At 54.6% G+C, this 24,181-nt stretch overlaps 1 protein-coding gene across 7 annotated transcripts in view; it reads right to left on the reverse strand.

The window, feature by feature from the left end:
* Positions 1–3,777: 3,777 nt before the first annotated feature.
* The window catches only part of Clec16a (C-type lectin domain containing 16A), a 237,136-nt gene continuing 216,732 nt past the window's right edge, over positions 3,778–24,181 (reverse strand). For 5 of the 7 annotated variants that reach the window (XM_045161465.1, XM_045161463.1, XM_045161461.1 and 2 more), the window contains 2 exons: positions 14,579–14,719; positions 3,778–4,703 (listed from right to left, as the gene is read on the reverse strand). In XM_045161465.1, the coding sequence (XP_045017400.1) occupies positions 4,348–4,703; positions 14,579–14,719 (497 nt within the window). In that variant the 3' untranslated portion in view covers positions 3,778–4,347. Of the gene's footprint in view, positions 4,704–8,054; positions 8,183–14,578; positions 14,720–24,181 lie in introns of all 7 variants that reach the window. The other 2 variants (XM_045161466.1, XR_006639585.1) reach the window with 2 other exon arrangements.

The following is a 24,181-nucleotide window of genomic DNA, read 5'->3' on the forward strand; positions in this document are numbered from 1 at the left end:
AACACCCTTGGCTCCAGACTTCACCTTCCACAGAAAAGATGAGCGAGGAAGGAGAGAAAAGTAAAATAAAAGCTGCTGTGGCTGGCCAGGAACCCTTCTGGGACACATCCTTCCAGCAACAGCCTTCCGTACAGGGAGGTCGTCAAGATGTGGGAAGGGCCGCACACCTGAAGCAGGGCTGCTGGGCGTGAGGAGGCTGTGGGGGTTGGGGTGGTGGCGGCGGCCGGGTGTCACCTGCCAGCAGCCAGCCAGTGGCACCCACGTCCCTTTATAGAGCAGGCTGCATCTCTCCATGGCTGAGTACCGATGGTATGTTATCTCTGCTAGACACTGAACAGCTCACTGACTAAGTCTGAGGAGCAGTTCTGGGTATTGGACATGAGTTCTGGATGATTCCAACACCCACCCATGCCCCTTCTTCCTGTCTCAGCCTGGGGACGCGTGCCTCTCCCTACCGTGTGGGTTTCAGACCAGCACAAAGAACACGTGAGCCTGGGCTTGCAGGCAGAGGGCCTGGGCAAAGCCATGGACGCCACGCCTCGCCTATGTAGGGATACCAGGAGGCAGGGGCATTCTACCCTCTACCCAAGTGACCCTACCGTCAGGACCTGGGCCTTGGCTTGGAGCGCTGGGATGGGCACAGGGGTAGCCGAGCCTGCAACTGCTGCTGTTCCCTGACTCCACCAGCCTCAGGGTCCTTGCCATCTTGCCTGGGTGCCTCCTTCCAGCAAGTTCCCTTTCTAGACTAAGGCCATGTGAACGTCTGTGACTCAAAGCAGGGCTGCTGTGGGATGAAGAGGGCCGCAGGGGTCCCTGGCAAACAGCGCCAGCGACGGCCACACCCAGTGTAGAGCAAGATCCAACCCGACACTTTGCAGTCCCAGGCCTCATGGTAGGACTTCCAAGGAGCTGGGAAAACACGGCTGGGAAGAGAAGGGCCCTGCTGGCTGCCAGGGCACAGCTGGGCTTCTTCCCTCAGCCCAGCCTCAGGGTGGCGCGGGCACCCGGCTGCTTGTTTTGGGGTTTCTCTCAAGACCCTGGAATTCTCAGGTATTTCTGGACTAGGTACCAGCCGCACCTATGCTATGATCGTCTTTCCAGAGACTACCAGGGCTCACACAGGTGCAGGTGGGCACGTCCCAACACTGTGGCTCCCCCAGTATGCCACATGACCGATTCTGCCTCAGGTGCGGAGCCTCTGGGCCCAGCAACACGAACGCAGTGGCTGTCGGGCAAGCAGGAGTGGCACACACATAGCTTGAGGCTTGCATGGGGGCACGGGGCATCTAGAGGCTGCGGGAGGCGGAACCAACCCAAGCTCTGGGCCCTGGGCAGGACGGACTGCACCCAGAGACCTGCCGCCCCTGGGTGCGCATAGGGCTCCAGTCCTGGTATCCCGCGGACCCGCCCGAGCGGCAGGGACCGAGCCTTCCCCAGGGCCGGGCCAGGGCCTCCCGCCACAGTGTTGAGGAACAGCAGGCTGCATTCTTGTTCATTTTTTCCCCCCACTTTTATTGCCAAGTTCCAATTTACAAGGAAGTTACAGTTTTCATTTCCACCCCTGGGTTCAGTCCCTAAGAAGCCTGAGTCACAGTGGCCAAAACAGGTACTTCCCGAGGCTGGAGAGAAACGCCGGGCTTCCCGGCCCCCACTCCTCTGCGCTGGGAGGAGAAGGCGCGCCACGCGTTCTGCCCATCGCGGCCGCAGGAGAGCTCTCGTTTACGTATTGCATCTGGACAAGATAAGTGGACTCCCCGTGAATTTACAGCCATGCTTCTCAGAGGCCGGAGAAAGCCAGTGCTGCCCTCAGGAGGGGCGCTGTCACCCAGCCCCGTGGCACCTGGCACTGCAAACGTCTGGGTGGTCGTCTTCCGCAGACGGCAGCCAGGCTGCTTGGTAGTGGAGGTGGGTCTACTGATGGAGGACCCCCCCCCATGCATGGGCCCTGCTGTTCCTACCCCTGCCATCTGGGGAGCTCACTGTCCCCCGACAATCCGGGCCTCTAAATTGAAAAGGAACATGGGTGTCCACACACCAACATCCAAAGATGAGGTTTGGAGTCTGTGTGGCCAGCGTTGGCCACTCAGGCCCCTGCAGGGACCCAATGGTGGCTGTGGGGAGGCAGCTGTGGTACTCGCTATGGTGATTTGGAGGTGGGGGTCCCCGGGCCAGAGGCTGGGCTACGGGTTCTTCTGGGCCTGCTTGGAGACTCCTAGTTGTCTGGCTAGGCCTGCCTGGTGGAGCCCACCAGCAGGTTTGCAGGGTGCTCCTGAAGACCCAGGTGGACTCACTGCTGTGAAAACGTGGGTTCCTGGGTGAGGAAGGGTCCCTTTTCAGAGCCCTAGCCAGCTGCCTCTTCTAGGCATCTGAGCTCCAGCACTAACGTGCATGCCCCTGTTCACCAGTGACATGGCCAGAATCCCCACTTCCACCTGGAGGGGTCCTTAAGGCTTCCAGCTACAGAAAGCCCTTGGGGACCATCTTGCAAACCAGCCAGGGGACAGAACCGTCCTTGGCCAGAACCAGAGGGTGGAAGCCTAGTGCCTAGTGTTTTTCGTTATTCAGTGACTGGCCCTGAAGGCTTGCTACCTACCCTAACCACAGCCTCTTACTGTGCTTGCCCAGTAACTAGGGGCACAGTGGGTCAACCTGGTGGTGGTCGGGGAGGGCCTGGCCCACTGGCACGGGCACAGGCAGGCTAGGGTGGCTGTGGGCTCATTCCTCACAGCTGCGCTGCAGGGCAAGGAAGCTGCATTTTCACATTTCTGCTGCCCTAGGGCTGTCATTTCAAAACCAGAAGTGCAGAGCTCTGCTGAAGATGGGGCTAGCCTGCTCCTATGTCCTCTTCTCCCCCAACTGAACAAGCACAACACAAGGGCTGGTTCAGGACCTGGGAGCCCCTCTCCCGAGCAGCCACCACTCCCCTTCTCCGATGGCCTCTTCCTCCCTTCCCAGCGACTCTGCTGATTTGGTGGCTTATCTTTTCTTGCTGGGGTCTTTGGGACTTCCGCCCACAGACCCGCAGGCCTGGCCTCCTCTCTGCCTACTCTTGTCTCTTATGCCCTGTTATAGTAAAAAGAGGGTGGGCCTGTGCCCAAGGGCACCACTGCTCTCCTGGCAGGGGCATTCCTGGTTTCTCCTCAGGAGGCTGAGCTCTGGCCTTGAGCCTGTAGGGAAGCCAGGTGGACAGAAGTGGTGAGGGCCATGCTCTGCTGACCAGCAGATGGCAAGAGGGTGGCATATCTCCAGGACAACTCTCGTGGCCACAGCTGAAGGAAAGCTGTAGCTATTGCTGTGCAGAGGGGGGAAGAGATGCTGTGAGGAAAAGGAAGGGTTGGCATTGGCGTGGGACAGAGCTGGGTCCTTGTCTGCACATGTCCGACTGGGAATGGGGCCGTGGGGTTTCCACATCGGGGCTGGGTCGCGGTGGCACCAGCAGCTGAGAGGAGAGGGGCACACTTGGCCTTCTCGGGCCCCTGCCTTGCAATAGATGGCTTCTCATATCTTTAATCCTTCGATTCTCATCATGGCCACTGAGTCCGGGCCTCCATGTCCTAAATGGCTCTTTCTCAGATGAAGAGAGATAGCGGCAAGATGGTGCTGGAAGCCATGCTTCTGTGGTGCTGACATCTGCTCCCAGGACCCTGAGCCCAGGGACAGCACAGAAGCTTCCAGCCCTCTCACTCCATGTACCTGAGAGTACATGAATCTCCCTGGTTTCTTGGTGAAAATTCATCTTAGCATTTCAGGAAGAGACTATCATTCCACAGGCTCACGACCGAGAAATAAGCATCATTTAGGAAAACAGAGAAAGTGTCACCCGGAACTCTGAAAACAGAACACCAAGAAGTTCAAAAGAAAGGGAAATAAAGTTCTGACAGGTTCATATGCTTTTAACACGACATCAAACCTTACGGTTGAGAACTGTTTTGGAACTCCCCCCACCCATAGATGCTCTTTAAATAAATCTTTTCATGTGCTGCCAAAACCAGAAAATAAATAGCCCCAAAGAGATGTTTATCTAGGTTTGCTTTTCTACAGATTTCTACCCAAAGTGACCTCGTCGGCTTCTTCTATGCACGCTGGGAGTGGAGACAGATGCCATCTAAAAGAAGGATGCCAGGGCTGAGGCTGTCGGGCTCAGAGACAAGGGCCTGGCTTCCTCCATCACTGTCACCTGCATGCAGCAGGCTGTCGCTAGGGCTGCCAGCCTGCTCTCAAAGAGATCAAATGGAGAGTGGTTGTCCTTCCATGCCAGGGGTGCAGGATAGGTGGCTGGCCTTGCTGTCAACTGTACTGAGGTCCCTGCCAGCGGGCCACACATTTAAGGGGAGGCCCCGTGTCGGCTCAGTGCTCTGGGAGGCCTGGAGGCTCTGCACATGCGTCCTCGTCATCTCGAGTCTCTGGGCACTCTGCTGCTGGTGCGGGAGCCTGGGGGATGCCAGTGAGGGTGCGGAGGCTGTGGGGATCAACTGGAGGGACAAGGGTCAGCGACTCAACGCTCAGCGTGTCAGCACTGTCCTCATAGAGCAGGGAGATGGCGGGCTGCTGGGCTGGGAGGAGGCTGGGGGACAGGTGTGCGGTGTCCACCTCCGTGGCCCTGGTCAAGTTCTTGCTGGGTTTGGGGTTGGCTTCTGTTTCGTTCACGATCACCAACTGGTCAGCAAGGTGAGGCTGAGGCTGTTCAAGACTGGTAGGGGCATCTGGATGGGAAAGAAAAAAACAAGGACGCTTAGCCCTGGTGACATGGTGCCCAGCTAGCACCCTGATGCTCCTGTCCTCAACTGAGGCTGAAATCTGGGTGGGAGACTGCTGGCGTGAGGGGTGTGACCTCGTTCCGCTCACAAACTGCTAAAGTTCGTCTTATGTATCCCCGGGGAGAATACTCAGGGCCCAGGGTCCTTGACTTGAGACAGCAAGGGAAAACTTAGGTCTTGTGGATTATCAAGGTGAGGTTCCTGGGTGCAGAGACCCGGCCCAGGCAGGCTTTGTGTATGGGCAAGTCTGGACTAGCTGCCTGTTGGTGTATGCATAAAACTGGGAAGTAAACGGGCTTGGGTATGCCTAGAATTCCAAGCCATTTCCAGAGTCCACACATGGATGTATTTGCCAATGAGGAACCCAGTGCAATATTTAAGAGAGGAATTCAGAACTTTCCATTTTACAAATCTTTGGTCTGTGGATTACCTTGGCCTGCTCCGGACACTGAATTGGCACCCATGAAGGGGGCAGGCTTGCCTGCTAGCCTCAGTTTCCATAGTTGGCCATACAGAACAACCACCAGGTCTACTAGACACAGACCTTTTCAGAGTGCCTTCCTTCTTTCCTCCCTCCCTTCCTCCTTATCTCCTTTTCTCTTTCCCTCCCCCCCTCCCTTCTTCCTCCTTTCCTCCCCCATTCTCTTTTTGGTGTTTTCAAAATCCTGCATTGGTCTGGGGACAGATGGTGGCCCATTTTGTTCATCTGTTTTCCAATGGTGAGTCAGCCTGGAGTGAGTGGAGTTCAAGGGGAATACCCTCTCGGATTGCAGAGTTCGGGCACTTGGTGACCCTGAGAGAAGACACTGGGTGTTCTGCCAGGGCAGCGAGTTCTTAATTGCATGGATGTTGGGAATCAATAGGCGTCTGAGCAGAAGGTGCCAACTATGCCCACAACTATGCTAGGGTAACTGCACAAGCACCCGGGGCCCCTGGAAGAGAGATGGGAGGTGGCTGCCGAACACTGTGATTCCAGTTGAATTTCTTTCTTTCTCATCTAAGCCAAAATAAAACAGAAAGGCAAACTGAACATAGAGCAGAGAATGGAAAAACAAGGAGCAAAATAAAACCAGGCAACATAAAAGATGGGATGAAGGAGCAGGGCAGACTCTGCAGGGGAAGGACAGGCGGCACACACTGGCACCTCCAGGGCACATGCTGACTCCTCTCTTCCCACAAGGCTCCCTTGGGGAAGATGGGTTCTGGAAGGTTCTAAGTAAGTCCATTCGAGGCCTTTTTATTTATTTATTTTTGCAATGCAGGGCCTTGGACATAACATTAGCCAAGTGCGCCACCACGGAACCCCAGTCTGGCTTTTTTTTAAAAAAAAAAAAAAAAAGAGGAGAAAGCATGCATAGGAGACAGGGCACAGAGAAAACCATGGCCTGGTGCTTTGGGCCTGTCCATGCTTGAGGGGACCATGGGCGCCAGTCTGTGAGAACTGGTAGGAAAAGCGTTGGGATGCGAGCTGATCCAGGCAGTGCGGAGCTCACACTGCTCATGAATGCTGCGCTGTGCAGGTGCCTTCAGCTCTGGTCCCTGTGTGCCCTCACACCAGCCACCTGCTGTTCACCACAGCTGGGTTCTCCAGGGAAGCAGGGCTCACCAGCCCGGTGACCACCAGGCAGGCTTCTATGGGCCTGGCTCATCCAGAAACTCCTGCACATGGGCCACAGCTGATGAGACAGCCTAAGAATGACTAATCTTCCAGGCAGAGCCACTGCCCATCCAGGGACAGGAGGGTCACACATCTCCTTCATCTCTTCTCTCCCCGCTCTTCCCTAGCTCCCTAATGGCTTTTTTGCTGATGAGAACAAAGAATGTGGGATAGGTCTAGTCAAATCCATTAAAAAAAAAAACAACAACTCCCTTACAAAGCTTATTTCTTCTTTAGGAAAAGGAGAATGAAAGGGTTGGGCTGTCCCTCAAAAACAACTCTTTATTTTATTTTATTTTTTCTGGGCTGCCCTTTCTTTTATCTCGTGGTGCTGGGGATTGAACCCAGGGCCGCAAGAGCTGCTACCACTAAGTTATTTCCCCAGCCCTCTCGCTGTCTTAACTGGAAAAACAGAATGCGCTCATGCCCACCTCTGCAACACTCACCATCTCTCACACTGCTAAGAATGACTTCCTGAATGTGGTCCTCCATCCAGCTAAGCGGAGAGCAAAGGGTGGCAGGTCCCCCCTACCCCGGGAAAAGCTACCCAGCCCTGCCATGCTCTAGGCTTTTGATGGCAGAACTGTAAAGGTTACCGTGGGGCCTCAGTTTGCACGCTCTTTTGGGGGTTTCAAGCCCACGGCCATAAACTGGACTCAGGAAATGAGGGTTCTAGAAAAGCCCCACTTCCTGGCCATGTGCTGATGAGGCACAGTCAAGGGCAGAGTGGTAAGCAGTGTCTACGTTTCCATGAAAGCCGACGGGCCGCTGGGCCTGTGGCCTGTGAGGACTCCACGGCAGTGGCCTCTCTCCCAGGCCGATGCCCTCAGAAGTGCATTCTCAGCTTTGGGCAGGGCCTCGCTGGGTCCTGTCAAGTGAGCGGTGGTTTCAGAGACAACACAGGTTGGCTGTGCGTGGGCTGGACAGGCAGGCGGGTGCCGCAGGGCAGGCAAGGAGAGCTCTGCATAGCAAGCTGAGGCAAAGCTTGGCAGGACAGCCGGCAAAGAAAAAAGGCAAAAGGTTCCTGCTGACAAGCAACTGCCACCATGAGGACGATCAGTAACCAGGAGAAATGTCACAGGAGGGGCAGAGGCCCTGGCTCTCACAAAGCGAGCTCTCCAGTGACATTTAGTGTGAGCAACGAACCTTGGAGGGGGCTAATGGAGTCCTACTCACTGATGGTCTCTCTATCAGGAAGGTGGTCTGTGGCACTGGGCAGGGGCAGGAGAAAAGAGAAAGGCTGCTTTTTACAACTGCCCGGCTCTCCAGCAAATAGGTGGCCTGAACCTTAGTGGCTTGTGGAGACACACTGGGACAGAGCCTCCAGCTCAGGGCCAGCTCTGTGGCGGTCATGCTGAGCCTGATGTTGGGTGGGATTTCGGGGATAAGAACAACAGCGTTCTCTGGGGTGCTCAGGAAGGACTGGGCTGAGGGCAAAGGTGCAGGAATGTGGTCTTCAGTCCAAGGACAGAAAGGGCAAGGCTGGCTTCTAGGAGGCTGAGAAAGTACTGCCATCAGGATGTCTCTCTCTCTCTCTTGGCCTGGAGCCTCTCTGGCGTGGCCTGTGCCCCACCCTGCTTGTGCCAACCCTGATGTGTGCAGCAGGGGCACGGTGGCCCACAGGGGCTCCTGAAAGAGACCTGCCTTCGTGGATTGCGCACGAGGTGCCGTAGCAGCTGCCGGTCGAAGCACTAAACCCAGTGGCCGCCGTGACTGCCGGCCTCGGACAGGCTGAACCCTCGCCGGCGCGCTTTCCTGCCACTCCTGACTAGAGGGAAACACAGCGACAGATCATAGAGAGCCGTTAACAAGGGGACAGCGAAGGTGACGTGCAGAGAGGGACACAGAGCAGCGACGAACACCAAGCACCGACGAGGGAGGGCAGCAAGGCTGTGCCCAGTGTGGGCTCCTGGACGCTTGGGCCCGCACTGCCAGCTCCTCATGCAGATAGGATACTCCTGCACTGCCCTCCAGAAGGAGCCAGGGCCAGATGTAAGGACCAGACTGTTTACTCATGCGACAGTTAGGGACAGAAATCGTTCCGTCCTGTTGGAAAGGAGAGGTTTGGGTCAGCTTCGGGTCCTGGTCAGAAAGCTCAGGGCCTGTCAGTGTTACCTGAGTCCTGCCGTAGACTGGAAAATGCAGGCCAGGCAAAGGAGGGCAGGATGCGTGACTGGGGGATGGGAGCCAAACCAGCCAAGTGAACCAGGCAGGTTTCTGAGCCCACGGAGGGAGCCCTGGGTGTCCCGGCCCCTCCCTTGGCCCACACGGTGACACCCAGGGTGAGCTGGTGTTCCTCACCTTGGAAGCCCAAATCTGGAGCACAGGAAGGGCGCCCAGTGGCTGAGCAGGCACTCGCTCTGGCACAGCAACATGGGGTGGCTCCTGGAGTGTGCAGGAGACGTGCTCTCTGACAAACTCAGCCAAGAGCAGAGCTCAGAACAGTGCCACGGGGCACAGCGGGAGTGCGCTTAGGCACCACGGACCATACCCTGAAAGTGGCCACAGTGGCACAGTTCGTGTTATGTGCATTTTGTCACCCTTGAAAACAAAAACCACTCTACAGGGAAAACCAGAGAGAAGAGAACGTCTTTCCCTCAGAGTTTCTTTCTGTCTTTGAAGTCTCCCTGGACTGGAAACTGGGGTTCAGTGAGGGTCAGGCTGCCTGGCCTTCAGGGCCAGACAGGGAGTGTAGGGGTGTTCAAAGGAAGCACATGAGAGGGAATCGGAGGCCGGACGATGCAGGGGATCTTGAGGCTTGCCCCACAGGAGACAGCTCCTTATTTCTTCTTGTTAGGCCAATGGTGACAGTAGCTTTTAGTGGCCTGATACACTCCAAAACGGACATTTAGAAGCGCAGACTGACCTGTACTCTGACATCACTTCCCATGAGCAATTTTTTTGCTCTCCTCCTTAAAGCAGTTTACCAGGAAGCTGTGCAGTGGCTGAGACATGTGAGATATCCGAAGTAAGGAGCTGGGGGGGGGGGGGTCACCAGGACAGTTTCTTATCGGGATTCCACGCAGAGGCTGGCTGTGGTGGCGGTGCCTGTCATCCCAGCACTCTAAGGCTGAAGTAGGAGCAACTTGAGTTCCAGGCCAGCCAGACTCTGTCTCAAAAATAGAGCCAGGTGTGGTGGCGCACGCCTTTAATCCCAGTACTCGGGAGGCAGAGGTAGGAGAAGCACCATGAGTTCGAGGCCACCCTCAGACTTCACAGCGAATTCCAGGTCATAAAAGTTAAGGGAGGACATGCTGATTCCAGCCCTGTGATTTTCTCACTGGAGATCAGGCGGAGGCCCATCAAGTTAGTTGCATTTATTCACATGGTGCTTGGTTTGTGTACACAGAACTACAGGGTGCCCAGCTCTTGCCAGAAGGTGCCAACTGCTCCAAAGCACTTTCTTTAAAGGGCAGTGGAGTTGGACGCCAAGGCATCTGCATGTAGCCCCAGCACGCTGAGGTGGATGGAAGCAGGAAGATTGCTTAAGCCCAGCCTGGGTTATATGGCGAGACTGAGCTCAAAATATTAAAAGTGCCATCAGCAGGGCAGTGTAGTCAGACATCATGGCACCTGCACAGCCCACTACTCGGGAGGCTGCGGCAGGGGAATGGAGAATGCTCCCAAGGCCAGTCTGTGATACACAGCGAGATCAGACAGCCCAGGCTAAAGCAAGACCCTGTCTGAAAGAGCCAAAACACAAAAGGGGCAGTGGGTAAACAGACTGAGTGGCGAATGGGGTGCTCAAACAGACCACTCAAATTTCCTCAGATGTAACTTTGAACAGGCCAAAAATCTGACTGGGACACAAAGCCCTCACTCTTGTCTCTCTCAGATCCTTGAGTCATCTGGGAATTCGGTTTGGGTGCTCTTTCAGTTTTGGGTGTCTCTGGGCCCTCAGTTTGAGCACTTACTAAAAAGCCACTTGCAGCAGCCAGAGGCTATGGCACGGGGGGCACTCAGGAGAGCGTTCGGCTAACACAGCCTGGCAGTGACTCCTCAGTGACCCCCCTCCCCAGCAGAGTACGCCTGCCTGTGCTGCGCCTGCAGACCCTGAAGCCCTGGCCCTGATGGACATGGGGACATTTCTCAGACATGTCACCCCCAGTCTGTGCTCAGAAGGGCACAGTTTGCAGGGAGGAGGGTCCTAAGGAGAGGTTCTACCTGTCTTCAGGAAGGCAAAGAGTTGGGCCCTGGGGTAGGCAGCACACATTCCTTGGCTCGTCTCCAGTGGCACCCAATGCAGGAACCCCAGGATCCTTCCACAGTGGTCTGTGCTTTCCAATGAGGCACATGTCTCTGTGGTCATCTGATGGGCCTTGGCTGCTCCTGCTGAGATCCCTGCTTTGCCAGCTGGTGTCCCTAAAACCTGGGATGGCAGGTCCTCAACACAAGCTTTTTTGCTTACAAGAAGTGTGTGTGTGTGGGGGAGGGCAGCCGAAGTCAGTCTGAGAAGCTCCATGGAGATACCACTAAGAGGACCGAGAAGCCAGAGAGGGTCTGGTTAGCACACGGAGCACTTGGGTCAGGCCTCAGGACCAAGAGGGACAGCTTGAGTCATTAACTCCTGGGAGCTCAGGCTGGAAGCTCTACAAAAACCTAGGGACATCTGTACTGGGATAGATGTGGTGAGAAACATGAGGCCCTCTGAGCTTGGGCAAAGTGGGGCAAATAACCCACCACTCAGTTTGAGTTCTAGTTTGACTATCTGGGGTCCACTGTGCTGCTGTTTGTGAGGCTGCTATCCTGTCCCTAACCAGAGTCCACTCTGCCCAGCTGTCTACTGCCTGGGGATGTACCAGACCCCAGGCTTTGATGGCCGGGCTGTTTTGTAGCTGGGGTCATAGACTACTGAGTGTGTTGAAAGGAATGCTGTGCATCACAGCCGTTATAGTCAGATCCTAACCAAGGCCTCGGGCCCTGGGACACCTCTGGAAGTACCCAAGAAGGACTCAGGAGAGGTGCCTGAAATTCTGCTGGGTAGTTTTAGCATGCTCTGCAGTTGCCAAGGACAGGATTCAACATGTGCACTCTCTTGTTGGCTAGCGGCATCATGGCGCACAAGTTCCACGGTCTTCTGGAGCTGCTGAGTTTCCCGGTGTCCAGTGGGGGACGGAGCACAGCAGGCCTCAGTGAGGGTGCGTCTGTGCCCAGCGCACGGCAGGATGGGTATCTACTGTGCTGCCCAGTGCACACCAGAGTAGTGTGTGGGGGCTGGGCAGAAGCTCACGCTGACTGGTGGTGCTCAGGCCATGGGGATGCTAGAAGAGCATGAGTCAGCATGAGATCCTCAAGTTTTAAGCTGACCGCAATTCTTCTGTGTCTGTGTTTGTGGGATATGTGTCCTGAGTTCGTGGTGATCAAGTCAGGGCACTAAGATTTCCAGCACTCCAGACACTTATCATTTCTCTGCTTAGGAACACTCAAAATTTGCTCTTCCAACGATCTTGAAATGGACAGCAAGTTTTGCTTTGTCTTATTTTCAAAACAGGGTCTTGTGAAACCCAGGCCTTGAACTTATTATGTAGTTGAGGTTAGTTTTGAACTTCTGATCCTCCTGCCTCCAACTCCCAAGTGCTGGGATGACAGGCACATGCCACCATTCCTAGCTTGAGACTGTCGGCACATGACTGGGACCCAGTGATGCTCTGCCCTGCTGCAGCCTTGGCCCTTCATCTTTCCACTTGGCTGTCTTTTTGGGAAGGGCCTAGGCTTACTGATCGCCTTGCACGGTCTGAGTACGCACAGCCACGGAGCACAGTAGCAGGGCAGTGGGTCTGTCTTGCCACTGGTGACGGCATCGAGTGAGCCCCTTCCTGAGCAGACCACTGACGCGCAAAGTGTGCTTTCAGTGGCAGAAGCCCGTGGAGCTTACCATCCTGGCCTCAAGGGGCCTGAACTCTGGGAGGCTTCATAAACAAAGGGTCAGAAATGCTTCTGACCTCATGCTGTGTCCTCGAGACCCATGCGGAGGAAAGCGGCCCATGGAAAAGCCATGCTTCCCTGGGCAGAGAAGGTGGACAAGCTGCAGGGAGAGGCCCCTCTGGGGTCAGCCTGTTGCTAGTGGGTCTTGTGAGGATTCCACCTCTGGCTGACTGTGGGAGTCATTGGCTGGTGGAAAGTCTGGCCAGCAAGCCACGCTGGGGAGCCCTCCCTGAGTGGAAGCCTAAGCACTGGGCAGTGTCAAACCCAGCCACTGGCAGAGGGGCTCCCACCCCCTCTTCCTGGGTCTCCCTCTAGTGCAGGCAAGGGCGCCAGGCCGAGGCCGAGGCTCTGGTCAGACCCACCCTGCAGGGAAGCAGCGCGCGCTTTGATCTGGATGGATGGGAAGGCCGGAGTGTGGCCGGAGGCAAGGTGGAGGTGCTCACTTGGCTCCAAGCTCTCCTCGCGGGATCGATAGCCGCATCTTAGGGCATCAGCTCCCCACCAGGGAAAAAGCGCAAGTTACAGGCCGGGAGGTGAGTTATCTCAGTGTGTGCAGAGGGAGACTCTGGGCTTTTACTGTCATGGTGCATAAAAAATGGGGCCTGCCTGCTTGTCTCTGCAGGCCTGCCGGGGGTGCAGTGAACGGGAGCAGACACCTCAGAGCTCCTGACCATCCCTTGTCCCCTGGAGCCACCTGCCGCCCGACAGCAGGGCCAATGGCTCCTGGGTTTGTGAGACAGGAAGACACGCTGTTGGCAGCAGGCAGGGAACGGCGAGGACAAGGACACAGGGGCTGGTGCAGGCCAAGGCGGGGAAGCTACACACGCTGGCGGGTTGGTGTGATAATGGGAGCTTCTCTGGTTTCAGTTTTAAGGGCCGAAGTGTATGGCCATCTGCGCACTGGGCTGTTGGTTGTGATCCTTAAGAAATGGAAGGGAGGGGGCTAGGCATGGTGGCCAGCCTGGGCTACAGAGTGAGCTTTAGGTCACCCGGGGTTAGAGTGAGACCCTGCCTCAAAAAAACAAACAAACAAAAAGACCTGGGGGGAGAAAAAACAAGGAAGACAGGCAGTCAAAGCCACAAAAAAGATTTTCCTCCCCAGGAGTGCTGGCAAACAGAGGCATCTGTGTGTGTGGGGAGACACAGCAGGGCCCACACGCGCCGGGTGTGCACACGGCCTGCATGGCCGAGGAAGGACCCTACGCACCGAAGAAGACGGGACCAGGACCAGGAGGCTTACAGGGGCCATTCTTTGCTCTGAAGGAAGACCTAAGCTCTGCGAGCTTGGGGACTGCCGGAACCTGGACCCCACATTCACCGGGGTCCTGGAGTAGGCAGAGTTGGAAGGGCTCCTGTGTGATGAGCTGGCTCTGGTGAGATCTCATGGAAACAGGGTTTCATGGGGGCTAGGATTCCCCGGGCCATGGATGCAGGCTGGCTTAACCCTTTGCTCAGAAGCTGAGAGCACGGGACAGGAAAGTGGGACGCTCAAGGGGTGGGGGCCCCAGGGCTAAGGTGACGGGGCAGAGGCGCATGCCTGGTGTGCTTTCCCCATCTTCCTTCAGCCCAGAACTGGCTGACAGGAGGGCCAGGTGCCCTGAGGTGTGATGGGCAGGGCTCTGGTCAGACTCTGTGGGAACAGAGACATGGAGGGCCCCAGCTAGGGGTGGGGTGGAGACATGGGGCCCTGCAGACCCCATGGGGCAGTGCAGCTGGAACCAGACACAGCACAGCCCTGCGCTCGGGTACAAGTGGCAAGAGGTGGTCCAAGATGAGGTGGGGGGCCATGGGGCATTCCAGTCTTATCAGGCCTTGTTAACTGGTGAAAGTTAAAGGATCGTGGTTTATGACTCCACCCATGGGGTTTGCAAGGTGTGCTCCTAGTGGGACATCTGGAGGGCACCAAATATCGAAACAAGAAGCTGGGACGTTGGGGGCACTGAGAAGGATACAGTTCTTTCCCCACGCTTCACCAGTCACCTCTGGGAGCCTCTTCCTGGTGACACCTACAACTTGAACTGAACCTGGTTGGTACCCACCCCCCGAGTTCTGTGGTCAGAAAGCAAGAAGGCCCTACGGTAGAGCAGCTGAGATGGTACGCTAACCCAGCTGGCGGGGGATGCCATCTTGGAGAGCAGTGTCCTCCAGACACCGTGATGAAGTGGAGCTGTGGGTCGGCGGTCATGGCGGAAGCGAGGGTTTCCCAAAGCTCACCCCTAACCAGTCCCAGGACCAATACCTGCTGGGCTCTGGGCTGCTGAGGGCGTGGAGGATGAGGCCCCGGAGTCGCAGCGGCCGGTGCTCGTGCTGGTAGATGGCGGTGACGGTGGCGACAGGGACGGTGAGCTGTGCTGGTTTATGCACTGGGCCACAGCAAAGCCTGCGGGACAACAGCACATAATGTGATCGAGCAGGAGGACGCTGGCAGGCCCGCAGGAGCGTGCCCCCCCCCCCCGCCCCATGCAGTGTCTGAGACACACTGAGGCCACCTGCCCCCACAGGCAGCAGGGGTGGGTGGAGCTCAAAGTCAAGGCAACCCTACTGATCCTGGCTCCCTGTGAGTCTTGGCTCACTCTCTGGAACGAGTGACCTTGCTGGTCAGGGCCTGACCTGGACACGTGTGAGGCTTGTTCAAGGGGAAGGCTGCAGCCAGCTGCTGGGCCAGGGCAGGGCTGGTACTGCCACAGCAACATCTGGTGGAGCCTGGGGCTTCCAGGGTTCCCGGTGAAGCTGCTCATGCAGAGATGCCAGCATCCTTGGGGCCTCTGCCAAAGGGAGGGTACCAAGCCCAAGCTGGCAAGTTCCCAGGAGAAAGGAGCGCTCCGGCTCTTGAGTTTGTGGTTCTGAGAGGCTGGGTCACACTTCCCAACTCCAGTCCACTCTGGAGCAACTCTGGGACTTGGAGGTTGTGTGGTCATCTGACCCAGGGAGGGGACAATCCCTTAGGTATTCCGTCCTGGACCGTGAACCTTGATTTCCAACTTGGACGCAGCAAGGCGTGTAAGTGGCTGAGCCTACCTGTGAGCTCTGGGGAATTTTCCCAGCTCTCATAGCCCCAGTGGAGGGGAGGGGAAGGGGACAAGTGCCCATCAAGCGTGTTCTTTCTTTCTTTTTTTAAACATTTTATTTTTATTTATTTATTTATTTTGAGAGAGGGAAAAGGAGAGAGAGAGAGAGAGAGAGAGAGAGAGAGAGAGAGAGAGAGGAGGGAGAGAGAGACAGAGAGAGAGAATGGGCACTCCAGGGCTTCCAGCCACTGCAGACAAACTCCAGATGCATGTGCTACCTTGTGCATCTGGCTTACGTGGGTCTTGGGGAATCGAACCGAGGTCCTTCTGGCTCTGCAGGCAAGCACCTTAACCGCTAAACCATCTTTCCAGCCCCAAGCATGCTTGCTTACTTGCTTTCTTTTCTTTCTTTTATTTTAAATATTTCACTTATTTAATTACTGTAGAGGGGGGAGAAAAGAGAGAGAGAGACTGAGCAGGCCAGGGCCTCCAGACACTACAAATGAACTCCGGGTGCATGTGCATCTGGCTTCTGTAGGTACTTAGGAATTGAACCTAGGTCCTTAGGCCTTGCAGGCAAATGCCTTAACCACTATGCCATCTCTCAGGCCCCAGCACACTCTTTCTGACAAAGCTCAGCCCCACTGCCAGCCCAGGCAGCCCAACCCAGGGCATGCGCTTCCTGCAGAGCAGGGCTTCTGCCCTTTTCCATTCTGCTCTTCCAAAGAGCCCAGGAGTCGGAGTTCATACTCTACAGACACAGGGACGCCCAAGGGACACAATGCCTCCTCCTCCTCCTCCTCCTTCTCCTCAACCCCAGGAGCCCGTGCAGAAGCCAGGTTACAGCTCCAGCCCATGGCCTGAGCAGGACCTGTGGTGACGGCATTCTGTGGACCATGCTTCCTCCGCCTTCTAGTTCAGAAGCTGCCCCAACATGAGACGGGGTTGGGGGCCAGTCCAATCAGCAGAGGGGGACCGTGAGCCTCCTGGCCACTCCTTGAGTGAGTGCACTTGCTGCCATGGCCCTGACCCCACCTCCTGCACTGCCTGGAGCCTGAAGTTCAGCTCTGACTGACCCTTCCTCCAGGAGGCCCTTCAGGCCCAGCCTCACTTTCTCAGGATGCAGGAAGGCAGGAGGCGCTGAGAAGAGCTTGGCCAACTGTGGCCAGCTGCTGGCTGTTTGTTAAGTGAGACAGTTAATCTTCACAGTCAAGCTGAGTGGATTTGGATTCACCCATGCACACAGGCATGTCTATGAGGGCGTTTCCAGAGAGGCTTAACTGAGGAGAAAGACCTGCCCTCAGTGGAGGGGGACCACCCCTGGCCTGGGGTCCCAGACAGTAAAAAGCTGCATTCCTACTCCTTGCTTTCTGACTGTGGGTGCAGTGAGGAGACATGTGTCCTTTCCTTCCCTGCTGAGACTGGACTTCAGGTTCTCAAATAAGCCAGCACCTTTCCTTCCTTAAAAACACACACACACACACACACACACACACACACACACACACACACACCTTCTATTTGCCAGGTGTGGTGACGCACACCTTTACTCCCAGCACTCAGGAGACAGAGGTAGGTGGATCACCATGAGTTCGAGGCCACCTTGAGACTATATAGTGAATTCCAGGTCAGCCTGAGTTATAGCAAGACTCTACCTTAAACAAAACAAAACAAAAGAATCCCTTTTATTTGTACATCTGTTTTGTGTGTATGTGCGTGCACACACGCACATGTACACCAGGGTCTTTCGTCACTGCAAATAAACACCAGACTCATGGGCCACTTCTTGTGTCTGGTTTTACATGGGTGACGGGTGTTGGGGAATCAAACCCTGGGTGACAGGCTTTGCAAGCAAGCACCTTTAACCACTGAGCCATATTCGCAGCCCTTAAATTGCTTGTATCAGGTATTTTTGTCACAGCAACCAATGTGACTAACACAGTAAGTAGGGTTTTAGGGGAGTCCAGTCATGTAACTGGGCTGGTGCAGAGCGGGGCCGCTGCCATGGAGACAGTGTGGGCCTCTGGCCCTGCACAGGAGTGCGGTGCTCAGCCGAGTGCAGAGCGTGCAACCAGCCCAGGCCCCACAGAAGCCTGGGCACTGACCCTCCCTCACCTCTTCGCCTACAGATGGGACCAGCGACTAAGAGGCAACCATTCGTGCTAATGTTTGTGAATAGCTGCCATTGTCAACTGAGCCATCGGGAACTCCCCGGGGTCAGGCAACACACATTAAGGCCACTATGCAGGGATATGGCCTGGCGGCCAGCACATCGCCAGGTATGGCAGGAAAGCTCAAGCATGGGCTCTTTTTTGGCAGTGGATACTTGCCACCCTCGGGTACTACTTATCTTGGCGGGCTGCTTACAGGGGGAATGGCAGGGCCACCTTTCAGGAGAACCTGGAAGCGGCACTGTGTGAGCCACTGTCGGTGGCCGAGATCCCATCAGAGGAAAGGCAGCCAGCATCAGGCGGATCCCAACACCACTCGGGAAAATTCCATGGGGACAATCTGCCGCAGCCTCATGGGATGCATTTTATAGCTGCTTACTTCTTAATCACCAAGAGTGGCAACCCCCGCCCCCCTTCCCCCGACTTTACAAGCTGTTTACTTGTCTCCGCAAATGAATTACCCTATAACAAATCAAAGCGTGTGTGGGGGGGTGACTTTTGGGAGCTGCCCATTCACCAGTGGCACTGTACGGCACAGCGCAGGGCAAGTATGGAAATGGAGCTGGGGACAAACCTTGTGCGCTCCTGAGCCGATGAGTGGCAAGACACCGACTCCGGTGGTCTCTGAAGACACGGGCCTTCTGTTCCTGCAACGCCCCCGGGAGGGATGAGCGTGGACACTAACGCTCTTTCATGAGGGCCGGGCTGTGGCTCGGTGGTAGGGCACCTGGCTGGCATGCAGAAGGCCCTGGTTCTATCTTCCAGCACAGGCAAAGGAAAAATGAAATCAAAGGAAACTTCCCACATTTGGGAAACGGGCCTGGAAATAAAATTTGCACCTGGCAAGAATCAGACAGAGAAGGGACATCTCCAGCCTCCAGCAGTGCCATCGTTTTCGGAACCTGGCTAAGCACAGGCTTTGAGTACATACCCTCTCCCACTCCTCTCCTGCTCGCGTCCCCGGTGAGATGGCACCAGGGCTCAGAAGTCAGAGACCTTGCCCACTGGAGGCCGGCTGCAATCTCAGGAGGTCCCATGCCTCCTTGACTTGCCCTGTCAGGGAGTGCGGGGGACGGAAAGAGCTGGGGGTGTGTGGCTTCGCTTTCTTGCTTCACCCTGGCAAGGCAGTTCTGGATAAGCTATCTTTGGCAAAGGCGACAGAGGCCTTCTGGGCCTATGTCAACCCACACAGACTGCCAAGTCCTTGCAAACAAACAGACAAGATCATGGGATGCAGGCTCTCTGGCACCTTCTCTGCTGCTAACAAACTCGGCTTGCCCAGGGTATGTCCCAAGAAGAGCCTGCAGGATGCATGCCAAAGGGACGTGTGTGCCTTCTGACTGGATGGCATGTGGGAAGTTATGCTGTGGAAGTCACTGTGGGTAGAGCCACACGCTCAACTCTCAGGCTGTCAGGGTGTTCGAGGCACCGGTATGTAGCCCCGGCAGCTGTCCCATGCTGGGGGATGGCCAGTGACTTCTGACCTAGCCAGATGATGAAATCCTTCCCCTGACAAAACATGCAGACATAGGGGAGACTAGTGTCCAGGGGGGTGTTCAAGATGTGGCACAGGCTGAACGAAAGTGCGTCTGTGTGTTGGTACTGAGAAAAATTCCGGCTCGCCAGGCTTCCGCCTCTGGTCAGAGAAGGCAGACTGCAGAGACCGGCAGAGGCAGTGGGTAGTGTACGCTGACTGTGGTGAGCTGTGTCTTTTGGGGGCTTATCGGAGTTTTCTAACTTTCCTAATATGAACGTTATTCAAAACAAATCAGTTGAAGGAAGAACACAGGTGGCCTGGGAATTGGGCAGACTCACCTGTTCTGGGCACTCCCCAGGACCTTGACATGCCTCCCCAGAGCTGGGCTAGGCATGACCTTCGGAAGTAGGTGACCCTAACACTGAGACATGTCCCTTTGCTTTCCAGGAGCCCTGGGCTGTGTGGGGTGGTCTGGGGTCCGTCTGTCTTCCTCTGCCCCCTCCTCGTTCTGGGAGCGGGATAGCTCAGTTCTCTGGTCTTTGTCAAGCACAAAACATACCACAAAAAGGACAGCACTGGGCAGAGGCAAAAGGTCAGGTTCGAGTCCAAGTCACGCACGCTGGCTTGGAGTCCTCAGCCCAGCCTCCCTCTGTGGGTCTCTGTGTTTTTAGCACTCGCTACGGAAGCCAGGTTACAGTGTGACTCTGCAACCAGAGCTGTGACAGCAGTCCAGGCACTTGCCAGCCTGCTTGCACTCTATGTCATATGTGTGTATGTGTTTGTTGCAGTTAGCGGTGTTTAAACAGTGAGATTTTTACACACAAATCCACACTTTTGTCTCCTTACAAAATGAGGAACCTGGCCTGCTGGGACCATCCTCGTGGGGCTGGAACCGGAGGGAGGTGTCAAAGCTGCTTCCTTCCCACATCTGGACCTGCCTCTGGGGCAGGTCAGTTTTGTCTCTGCTTCCATTTTTAGGGTCCTGGTTGAATCCGCAGGACTCGGGGTAGTTCTAGTCCCCCAATACTGTTTGAACAGGTCCCTCCTTAAACTGCAACCGCATCAGGTGGAAATGGAACCCCTCTTTTTCAATAGCACAGACTGACCCTCAGACCTATGGACACACACCACTTGCTTCCTGCCTTTGTCCAGCTGTTCCTAATTCCTTCTTGTTTCCTTTCTGTCTGCCAATCCCCCCACCAAGTCCTGGGGGGGCTCATGTGCTGGGTGGAGCTTGGGCAGAAGTTTCTGCAGCAAGATGCTGTTCTCGCCCTGTGCCCAGCTGTCTGCTCTGTCCAGGGCCTCAGCAGCTGTGTGAGATTCTACCCATCTACCCAGTGCATGAGAAATGACCACAAAGATACCAAGGCATCTTGTGAAGTAAGTTTCATTACTTTACTAGCTAGTGCCTGTCGTGCTCTGGGGCTAGAGGTTTTGGATGTGTTTCTGATATCTCTAGCTATTTCTCAGTGTCCATCCATTCTTCCTTCATCTGCAGTTACAGAACCTGGCCACTAGGCATAGCCATGCATTGTAATTACCTTCTTGTCAGGACAAAGCACCCAACCAAAAACAGCTGATGGGAGGAAAGGTTTTATTTTTGGTTTACAGCCTTGAGGGGGAGCTCCCTGAAGGCAGGAGAAAGCATGTCACGAGCAGAAGCTGGACATCCCCTCTGCCACAGCAGGTGGAAAACAGCAGCAGGGGAGTGAGCCAAATTCCAGCCAGGGGGAGCTGGCTATAATGCCCAAAGCTCACTCACCCCCAACAACAGCCCTCCTCCAGCAAGGCTCCACCTTCCAAATTGCCATCAGCTGAGAACCAAACACATGTATTTACAGGGGCATGTGGTTCAAACCACCACATTCCATCTCTGGCCCCCATAAACTGATGCCCATCCATGAGGTAAAATGAAACCAGACCAACTTCCGTGTTTGTTTGTTTTTTTAAATCAATCTCATACTGTTCAAATATCCCGATAGTCTAAGGTCTCTTAACTGTGAGCCTGTAAAACCAAAAACACATAATGACACAGAGTAAACATCCACACTGCAAAAGATGGCATTGGGCACAGGAAGGAAAGACTGAACCAATGCAAAATCTAAAAGAAACAAGGTAAAACTCAAATCCTGCAGTTCTAAGTCTGACATCTGCAACCAGCAACGAAATCTTTGGGGTTTCAATTCTGCTCCTTCAGCTAGGCTGCTAATAGCTTGGGAAAATGTCCATCCAAAGCCAGCAACTGTCCTTGGTATTCATCCCATAGTCCTGCATTTCTAAAATGCTCTGGGGTCTCCACTTCATCCTCATGGCTCCACTGGGGCTCCACACAGGGACTCCAACAACTTGGCTTCACATCACCCAGAGACCACTTCCAAAATACTGCATTGTAATTCCAATGACTCTTCCTCTTTCCTACATTGGTTACACTCCCATAGCACCAGGGAGACTTTGCTGCCAAATTGTTAATCAGGAAAATGCCATCAGCATTCTTCCTTCAGGATCCCCACTTTCAAAACGGTCAGGTTTTTCCTACCGTCCCAATGCAGAACAGCTGGTCCAGTCTCAGTGGTGGAAATCCATCAGACAACTGCAGCTAAAGCAGGCTGATGTCTATGGCTCAGAACGTTTCTTTCTTTCGGTACCCTCTCCATTTGCTCAAACCAGCTCATTTCTTCTGAAATGCAACCCTGCTCGTGTTCTCAGGACACAGGAAGAGGACAGCCAGCCTCACACAAACTGCACCTAGCCCAGCCTGGACAGAACTCTCTTTTCCTCTCATGATCCATTTCTGTTATAAGGCTCCACCTTATAGTTACTGGGACAAAGCACCCGACCAGAAGCAGCTAATGGGAGGAAAGTTTTTATTTTGGCTTATAGCCTTGAGGGGATGCTCCATGACAGCTGGGAAATCATGGTAGGAGCAGAAGCTGGACATCACCTCTGCCACAGCAGGTGGAGAGCAGCAGGAGAGGGAGCCAAGCTCTAGCAAGGGGGAGATGGATATAGCCCTCCTAAGTCTGCTTCCAGAAACACAACTCCTCCAGCAAGGATATACCTCACAATTTGCCATCAGCTGGAGACCAAGCATTCAAATACACGAGTTTATGGCAGACATCGGATTCAAACCACCAAACCATGTGACAGACACATCAGTGGCATGTGGTATTTCTAAGGCTCTTCTACAGGAACGGGGTTATGTTCTCTTCCATTCTGCTTCCCAGATATGATGGCCAGAAGGAATCAGGAGGGCTAGGGGGGTACCCCTGCTCACAGCCACACATCTTTAGAAAATGCTCCCCCAATTTCCCTACATGGTGCACATGGAGTTTTTGGTAGAATCCAGTGAAGGGAGTGAGTTTCCCTCTGAGTTCACACCAGACCTCAAAGATTACACATGCAGGCCAAAACCTTGAAACTGAGAACCGTAAGAGACTGCATGCTGGGCAGGGGTATGTGCCAGTTAGAAAACTGGGGGATGAGGAGTGGGTGAAATGAAGGTTTCCAAACCCTCCAAGAAAGCCACTGGCCTGGGCCACTTGTTCAATCTGGGCCTTGTGAGTGTGACTGACATGCAACTGTATCAGGTTAAACAAAACCTACCCTTTGGGAGATGTGAAAATGGCTAGTCTATGTGGGGGGATTCCATGGGGACCTCTCAGAAAGTGAAGGGGAAGGGCCTGGGGCTCAGGATTCACTCCCTGGATTCCCCATACTGTGCAGCTCAGTCCTAACCCTGCACCCCGCCCAGGGCTCACTCTCCCAGAACAGATCGGTGCTGCTTGCTTTTTTTAAGACCAAAGCCATTGCCAGAGAGACAACAACTGAGGCCCAGTAACAAAACCAGCGGATGTCAGGCCAATATCAGGGTGCATTTCAAGTGAAAGTGACATCAGGAGAACTTCCAGCCAAGGCACATTAATGTCACCATTAGCTTCCAGCTTCCCAGGAAACAAAGGCTACAGGAAAACCACACCATATGCCAAGCGCCCAGGGACGTACCCTTTACCTGAGAGCCTGGTGCCCCTGGAAACAAAAGCAGCTTTAGGGGAGACCTAGCAGCTTGCTGGGAGAGGTCTCATTCTCACACGGTGGCCTTTGTTATCTTTCTTTTCTAAGTGACGAAACTGACTCATACAAGAAGGGAAAAGAAGTGCTCTGTCTGGTACAGGGCTTTGCCAGGGAGGGGTTTGCCTTCTTCTTTCCAGATACTTCTGAGGATTCCATGGTTAGAAATCACAGACCTGGCCAGGCGTGGTGGTGCATGCCTTTAATCCCAGTACTCAGGAGGCAGAGGTAAAAGGATCACTGTGGGTTTGAGGCTACCCTGGGACAGTGAGATCCTACCTCAAAAAAAGAAAAGAAAACAACAACAAAAAAAAACCCACAGAGCCCAGAAGACTGGATGGCTTGTAAGGTAAGGGAAGGAGGAGGGTGCAGGAGTGAGCCAACTGACTATGCGCCAACTGCGTTCCGCTTCTCCACAGAGACCCATCTCTGAGAAGCCTTACACTTCTCCCAGGAAAACATGGTGCAGCTGAGCGAATCCTTTGAGGTCTGTGTTCTCATATGCCACAGGTTCCTGTCTGCCTGTCACCAGCCTCTGCTTCTTGGCCTAAAGGCTGTCCTAGGTCCCTGGGATTCCCTCAGCTGCACCATGTTTTCCTGGGAGAAGAGTAAGGCTTCTCTCTGAAAAACTTTCTGAATTTTAAAAATGTGGATACTGGCCTGGAAAGATGGCTTAGCGGTTAAGCACTTGCCCGTGAATCCTAGGGACCCCAGTTGGAGGCTCATTTCCCCAGGACCCACGTTAGCCAGATGCACAAGGGGACCCATGTGTCTGGAGTTCGTTTTCAGTGGCTGGAGGCCCTGGCACGCCCATTCTCTCTCTCTCTCTCTCTGCCTTTCTGTCTGTGTCTGTCACTCTCAAATTTAAAAAAAAAATGATAAAAAACTGTGGACACTGAGGACTTGAGAGATGGCTCATTCATTAAGGTACTTACTTGCCTGTAAAGCCTAATGACCTGGGTTTGATTCCCCAGTACCCATGTAAAGTCAGATGCACAAAGTGATGCATGCATCTGGAGTTGGTTTGCAGCAGCTAGAATCCCTGGCATGCCCATATTCTCTTTCTCTCTCTCTCTCTCTCTGCTTGCAAATAAATACATAATCAAAAAACTCATTAC

This window comes from Jaculus jaculus, chromosome 11 (genome assembly GCF_020740685.1).
Source record: "Jaculus jaculus isolate mJacJac1 chromosome 11, mJacJac1.mat.Y.cur, whole genome shotgun sequence".
NCBI lineage: Eukaryota > Metazoa > Chordata > Mammalia > Rodentia > Dipodidae > Jaculus > Jaculus jaculus.